Here is a 7,632-nt window from a genome sequence, read left to right on the forward strand (position 1 = left end):
CCGCCGCCAAGCCTACGGCTCCCAAAAGGCTTTGCGGCAAGGCATAGCCAACGGAAAGCGACCTTGCTCGGGGAGCTGACCCTGCGGGGCATGCTGGGAGTTGTAGTATGTCCCGCAGACGATAGGGCTCATCCGAACTACACGTTCCAGAGTGCCGCGCAGGGGCGCAGACCAATGAGGAGCGGCGGTCTTAGCGCCCGCGCAGGCGCGCTGGGGCGGGTGGCCGCGGATTCATGTGGAGGTCAGGGGCGCTGTGAGAGGGGACTGGGGGTGGGAGGGTGCGGTAGGACCCGGGGTCGGCAGCGTTGCTGGGACTCTGAGAGCTCTGAGACTGGGAGGTGAGCCGAGAAGGAGGCTGTGGGTGGGAGCTTGAGCTCGGAACGAGGCTGAAAGGGGACCGAGAGGGAGAGGAGGCCGAGCAGGGGCCGAGCTGCGGCCTGCAGGCGGGAGCGAGGGTCCGGGGCAGGACTATGGACCGACGCCAGGAGGGAGCCTAGCTGTGGAGCTTTGGCTCACAGAGAGCCTGTTCTGGGAGGGGAGGCCTCGGAGGGAGCGGGGAGAACCAGGCCTGGCGGGGAAGAGCTTGCCTGCGGGAGGCTGCTGTGCCGGGTACGGGGGGCTGGAGTGGGGAGCTGGGGTAGTTCAGAGGGGCTGGGAGCAGCGTGGCCCGGGAGTGCGTTAGGGGGGGCGGCCTGGAACTGTGGGGTGTTTCTGGCGTGGGGGTGTCCACACACCCGGAGTACTGCAGAGCTTCAGGCTCTGAGCCCAGGAAGGGGACACATGGAGGAGGCTAAAGTGGCTGTTGAGGGGAGAGAGTTGCTGGGAGGGTTCTGGCACTGCAGGTTGGGTTAATCTGTGGCTCTGCAGGCACCTGCATGCATGCCCCCCTGCTTAATCTGTTTTTAACAAGTCATGGGTGTTTTGCAGGAGGGACTTTTTAAAGGGGCTGGAATTGGAGGTGTGAAATGGCTGCGAAGGTGTTTGAAAGCCTTGGGAAGCTTGGCCTGGGGTTGGCTGTTGCAGGTGGAGTTGTCAATTCTGCTCTTTACAATGGTGAGTGGGAGAAGCCCAGCCTTTGCAGTTCACCTTCTCTCTGTTTTTTTTCCTGTGTGTAATTTGGCTGCTTTTGTGCTTTTATTGCTATTGGCATCAGGAGAAAACAGACACAAAGTCTGCAGGGCTGTTTTGTACCTTGTGCATTGCACAAGCAAGAGGATTGCAAGGTCCTTTCTCTGGAAGGCTGTAAGGTAGCTGCTGCCCTTGTGAACAGGACTCACAGCTGCATCTTCTTGCCTTGTTGCTCCTGAGGATCAAATTAACTTCACTCTTCTGTAGCCAAAGGCTTTAACTCTCTACCGTAGACTGTTTTGGTGCAGGTAACAGTGAAACAGTGCTTGATGTGCCCTTTTTTTTTTGCTTCCCCAGTCGATGCAGGCCACAGAGCTGTCATCTTTGACCGGTTCCGTGGGGTCCAAGACACAGTGGTAGGGGAAGGCACTCACTTCCTCATCCCCTGGGTCCAGAAACCTATCATCTTCGACTGCCGCTCTCGCCCCCGGAACATTCCGGTGATCACTGGCAGCAAAGGTGAGTGGTTGGACTCTGCAGCTGTGAGGGATGCTCTGATGGTTGTTTTCTTCTGGATGTGGAGATCCCCACCCCGTCCTGAGTCCAGCCTGGTGTGGAGTGAGGAATGATTTGATCTGGATGGTTACAGAACAAATTAACTCTTCCTTCGATCCTGTGAGTCGCTTCTGTGAGCACATCTCTGCCTTTAGAGTAGGGCAAGTCGTTCCCTGCATCCCAAAGCAAGCTTAAATAGCTGTAAGGAGGATTTGGATCCTAAGGTGGAAGGGGTAGTACCAGTACATGAAGTGTGGCCACCAAGAAGCTGCAGACTCCCTTTTTACAAGGAGTCCCATAAAGAAGACAAGGGGTAGTGGGAACAGTTACTGCTGGGGAGGATCCCATTGGATTTCAGAAGAAAATCATAGAAATGTCAGGGTTGGAAGTGACCTCAGGGATCATTTAGTTCCATCCTCACTGCCATGAGCAGGTTTTGAGGGACCAGCTTTGCAGTTTCTTTCCAAAAGCTGTTTGTGTGCTCTCTTTCACCTTGTCTTTTCGTGTCTGTTTCCCCATGAGGTCAGACATTGGAATCCTCTCCCAAGGGAAGTGGTTAGGGTTACCCTACATTGGGCAGCTTGAAAGCTCAGCTTGCCAGGGTGCTGGGCCAGCTCAGTTCCACTATTGCCTAGAAAAGTTGGACCGGATGATCCCCGAGGGCCCTTCTGAGTTGGCATTCAGTTATTGTATGGATTCCTCTCTGCTGGCAAAACCCTGAGTGGTTGTTATTTCTCATTCAAGTGAACCCTGGAGAGGACAGCTTCTGGAGTTTGCCACTAAACTTGTGCCTCTCTTCCTGCAGACCTACAGAACGTGAACATCACCCTGCGTATCCTCTTCCGGCCGGTGACTGCCCAGTTGCCGCGGATCTTCACCAGCATCGGAGAGGACTACGACGAGCGTGTCCTGCCCTCAATCACCACTGAGATCCTCAAGTCTGTCGTGGTGAGCTTGCTGGGTTCCCCTGGTCATCTTCCTTTCCTCTTTTTAGCCAGCAGAGACCTGCTGGAGTGTGGGTTGTGCTCCAGATTAAGGTTTCTCTGTCCCCCCCGCCCCCAGTCCCAGGCTCCTGTGGGTCATTTAGGAAAGTTCACTGTAGGTGCACTGATTGTTCTCTGTTGTTGGGCCTGATTTGAGTCATTCTAGATGGGGAAATCCCTGTTTCCAGCTGTTAGCTCTGCTCTTCAGGCCCCCCAGGACAGTCAGTAGACTGGAATTTTCACTTCTTGTGTGATTTTGAGAGTGCAGCTTGCTGGGTTTGGAAGCATCTCCAAATAATCACCAACCAGCTTTAGTCCAGCTCCTCTGTGAAGTGCTCAGCTGGACAATCTCCCCTTCAGCTTAAGCTTAAATTCCCAAGTCTTTCCATGTTGCTTTTCAAATGCCTGGGCCTAGTGGGTGCAAAGACAGGCTGAGCATGGAGAATCTGTCAGTTCCTGGGGGGGGTTCTGATGTCCATCCTGATTCCAGGCTCGCTTTGATGCTGGAGAATTGATCACTCAGAGAGAGTTGGTCTCGAGGCAAGTGAGTGAAGACCTCACCGAGAGGGCAGCGACCTTCGGGCTCATCCTGGACGATGTGTCCTTGGTAAGAGTTCTCCCTTCTCTGGAGGGTACCCAGATAAGAGCAGTGGAGCTGGAAGTTTGGACACGTGGACTCTGTCTGTCTGCAGCTGTATGGAATGTAGTGGTTACTGCTCAAGCCAGTACCTCTGATTTTGTCACTGGCTTGTGACCTTGAGCAAGCCCTTGAAGGCTGCTCTGTGCTGGCTCCTGGACAGACTTGGCTGTTGCAGGGCTTTTGTAGTTCAGATGAAGAACAAAGGCTTCTGTGGGTGGTGGATCAGGCTGTACCTTGCTTTAGAGAAGGCAGCTGTTCCACAGGCACCCTGAGACATGAGGAGAATGAGGAGGCAGTGAAACATGCACTCCTTACAGCATCTTTTTTTCTCTGAAGTATTGTTCTCCTGGCTGAAGTCTTCTAAGGCTATTCAAGGAGAGAGCTTTTCCCTCCTACCTCCTTGCAAGCTTTGTAAATTAACTCTGTTGTAATTTGGTTTGTATGTGCACCTCTGCCTGTCTTTAAGGACTCCCCAGTAAAGGTTGATTTGAGGAGAGGGAAATGAGCTCTTTGATTTGACTGGGAACATCCAGGGAGTCCTTGCAGGAAGGTGACTTTAGGAGTTTTTGATTCTTGGGTCCTGCTGCTTTCCACTGAGCCACACTACTAAAGGAAATGCATCTTCCCCTGGCCCATCCCAGGAGCCTGCAGCTGCCCAGACAGCCCAGTCTGAGCACACCAGTGCACAGTGGAGCATGGAAGGTGTAAGGTGGCTTGGCAGGCAGTGAGGCTTCCTGCCCTGTGAACCAGAACACCTTCTGCCAGCACTGCACCAGCGTCTCTGATGGTACTGGTGTTACTGGTGTGCTGGACTGGGGCTGCACTTGTTGTGTCTCCCTTGAGATTTCAGAACTGGATGGGGAGTCCTGCTTGTCCCAGTTTCTGTTCTTGTAGGGAGACTGGCTTTCCATCTCCCATTCCAGTTTCACTGGTAACTCTTAGGGTGGACTTTGCTTGATTTGTGCCCTGCAGACACATCTGACCTTTGGCAAGGAGTTCACAGAGGCGGTGGAAATGAAGCAAGTGGCCCAGCAAGAAGCAGAGAGAGCCAGATTCATTGTGGAAAAGGTACTTTGTCCTTCTGAGAAAGCTGAAACAGTTCTTGGTATCTCCTTCCCACTCCAGCATGCAGCGAACATCTCACTGGCCTGGCCAGGAGGCCAAGCAGGTTGAGTGACAAAGTCACTTAGGATTATAATCACAGAATCATTTTGGTTGAAAAAGAACCTTGAAGATCATTGAGTCCAACCATTCTCTAACTCTACCTCAAGTCTGGTGCTAAACCATGTCCCTCAGCACCACATCTCTGTGGCTTTTAAACACCTCACCAATGTGGTTCTCAGCTCTGGTATATGATTGTGGGATAGCTAAAGCCTAAGGTTGGTTTTGTTGGCTTTTGGGCCTTTTTTTATCCTTTTTTATTACCTGGTTGTGGTCTTCCCTGAGTGCTGAACAGAAACATACGCATGGAGCAGGGAGGAAACAGCACTTGTGAGGAGGGTCAGTTAAAAAGGTTCAGGACTGAGATGTGGCACCCCATGACCCTGCTGTTTGTGAGATGTGAGAGGGTGGACAATGCTTTCCATGGTGTTTGGTACCGTGGAGCAAGGGAGATTTAGATTGGACTTCAGGAGAAAGCTGGGGATTGTCCCCCCCTACTGGGCACTGGTGAGGCCACACTTGGAGTACTGGGTTCAGTTTTGGGCCCCTCACTCCAAGAAGGACATTGAAGGGCTGGAATGGGTTCAGAAAGGGGCAACAAAGCTGGTGGAGGGGCTGGAGAATAGGGCTGGTGAGCAGCAGCTGAGGGAACTGGGGTTGTTCAGCCTAGAGGAAATGAGGCTGAGGAGAGACCTCTCTGCAACTCTCTGGAAGGAGGCTGAATCCAGGTGGGGTTTGGGCTCTTTTCCCTAGTATCAGGTGAGAGGAGAAGAAGTGGCCTCAAATTGCAGCAGGGGAGGTTTAAGTTGGACGTGAGGAACAATTTCTTTGCTGCAAGAGTGGTCAGGCATTGGCACAGGCTGCCCAGGGAGGTGGTGGAGTCCCCATCTTTGGAGATGTTCAAGAAATGTGTGGCCGTGGCACTTGGGGCCATGGTTTACCGGCCACGGCGGTGCTGGCTGATGGCTGGACTGGATGATCTTGGGAGGCCTTTTCCAACCCAAACCGTTCCATGACCTTCCTTCCCTTCAGCTCTTGTTTGCTCTGTTGCTTATTGCCCCTCTCCTCTGCTTGCACTCAGGCTGAGCAGCAGAAGAAAGCAGCTGTCATCTCTGCTGAGGGAGACTCCAAAGCTGCAGAGCTGATTGCCAACTCCTTGGCCACCGCAGGCGACGGCCTGATCGAGCTGCGCAAGCTGGAGGCCGCCGAGGACATCGCCTACCAGCTCTCACGGTCCCGCAACATCACCTACCTGCCCTCTGGACAGTCTGTGCTCCTCCAGCTGCCACAGTGAGCCTGGCTCTCTGCAGCCATAGCTCACCTCGACCTACCAGATCAGCCCTTTCCAAAAGAATCTTCTTTTTTTTTGGTTTGTTTTTGGTTTTTTTTTGTTTGCAGTTTCCTCGTCAGTAGAAAGCCAGAGGAAGCGAAAAATCCAACCCATGTTTTTTTTTTTTTTTTTTCTCAGTTCTTAAAATGAAATAAACCTGAACGCTCTCGACAGCAAACCTGCATTCCTCCCATTAAGGTCAGAGCAGAGCCTTCACTGACCATCAAGCTAGGTTTGAGAATTGCCCCTTGCCAGGCGGTTTGAGCAACAGGAGCAGAGATTTCATCTGGTCACTCCTGGGACAAAAGAGGTAGCCCAGGTGACTCCCTGACCACAAGGGTCCTGTATCAATCAGGTTTTTCACAGCGATGCTTCAGTGCCTTCAGGCTGGCTGAGCCAGGGCTGTTAGGGACTTGCAGGTCCTGGACTATGGCACAAGAATGCTCAGGGCTTGCTCTCCAGTCAAACCAGTCTTGTTTCAGGAGTGGGGGAGAGGAAGAGACATCTCAGTGGGTAGGAGAGTAGCTCTGCTGTGCCTGGGTGTGAACCACAGCACTGGTAGCTGGAGGGACAGATCAAGTGGAGTAAACATAGCAGAAATTCACTGTCTGCAGTGGAAAGGTTTCAGGCATGGAGGAGAAGACACTTCCTCTGCAGGAAATACTTCTCATGGACATGCCAGCAGTGGGACATCTTCCCTCCCCCTTGCTGCCACGCACTGCAGTGTTGGTTCTGTCACCACAAGGTCAGTGTCAGGTGGCACCTGGGACAAAGGGGGTGATTGGGTGCTCCATGGCTCAGGCAGTCAGAGATGGGCGGAATTCTCTGGTACATCAACAATCTTTTTATTTTGGGAAGCTGAATGGTGAGGAGAATGTGATGGGTTTCAGACTGTGTAAGCAGCCTTCAATAAATGTCACTGTCCCAAGTGGAGTGGTGTGGGGTTTATCTTGTTTTCTCAATGATAACAGAATCACAGAATGCCAGGTTGGAAGGGAGCCCAAGGATCATCTGGGCCAACCTTTAATAACTCAGAAGAATGAAGCAAGACACCTCCTCGTGCCTGTGCCAGATTATTTGGATGAAAGCATAGCCAAGCAGGTCTTGCTGTGACAATTTAAAGCTTGAAATGTGGTATTTTGGGACTTGTGATGGTTTGAAACTGTCTTTTTTAATTTTAAATCCTGCATCAAAGTAAGGCTGAGAGTATTTTGAGGTTATTGTAGGGGGGTTGAAGAGCTTTCCATGCTCAGTTCAGGATGTTCACTGCTCATATATGCATTTTCCAGGGTGCTCTTGGTGCAACTTGGTGATGTTGGAGAGAAAATGGGGGTGTGTGAGACCACATGACAACCTGTCAGTGAGCTCCAAACCTGTCAGTGGCTGTCAGGAGGCTCTGCACTAGCCTGGCACACCAGTACCCCCCTCACAGTATCACAGAATGGTAGGGGTTGGAAGGGACCTCTGGAGATCAAGTCCAACCTTCCTGCCAAAGCAGGGTCACACAGGAACACATCCAGGCAGGTCTTGAATGTCTCCAGAGATGGAAACTCCACCACCTCTCTGGGCAGTCTGTCCCAGTGCTCTGTGACCCTTAAAGAAGTTCCACTTGCAAGTAAGGATGCTCATAGGGTGTCTGTTATCCCTCAGCAACACACTCTTGGGTGGGTGTCATCACTACCCCAAGGTTGTTGAGCCCTCAGGAAAGCTGCTGTGAAGGGTGGGCTTGTTCCCACATTGTACAGCCACTTCATTCTGGGTTGTTGCCCTCATCCCTGGCAAAATAGAAAAGACTCTCCAACTTTTTCTCCTGGGCAAGGTATGTTCCTGCAGTGATGAGGTGCCTGAGCTTGCAAAATATGTTAAGCAGCCGAGCAGTCAGGTCCATAACTCCC

At 52.2% G+C, this 7,632-nt stretch overlaps 1 protein-coding gene across 1 annotated transcript; it reads left to right on the top strand.

Moving 5' to 3' along the window:
- The first annotated feature begins 308 nt into the window (after positions 1–308).
- On the top strand, positions 309–6,658 carry PHB1 (prohibitin 1). The gene is made up of 7 exons (XM_054396410.1): positions 309–338; positions 928–1,053; positions 1,426–1,587; positions 2,429–2,571; positions 3,097–3,213; positions 4,219–4,314; positions 5,489–6,658. Exons 2-7 carry the CDS (start codon positions 966–968, stop codon positions 5,699–5,701), a joined length of 819 nt encoding a protein of 272 aa, XP_054252385.1. The 5' UTR covers positions 309–338; positions 928–965; the 3' UTR covers positions 5,702–6,658.
- The last annotated feature ends 974 nt before the right edge of the window (positions 6,659–7,632 follow it).

Source organism: Indicator indicator, chromosome 37, assembly GCF_027791375.1.
Source record: "Indicator indicator isolate 239-I01 chromosome 37, UM_Iind_1.1, whole genome shotgun sequence".
In the NCBI taxonomy this organism is placed as follows: domain Eukaryota; kingdom Metazoa; phylum Chordata; class Aves; order Piciformes; family Indicatoridae; genus Indicator; species Indicator indicator.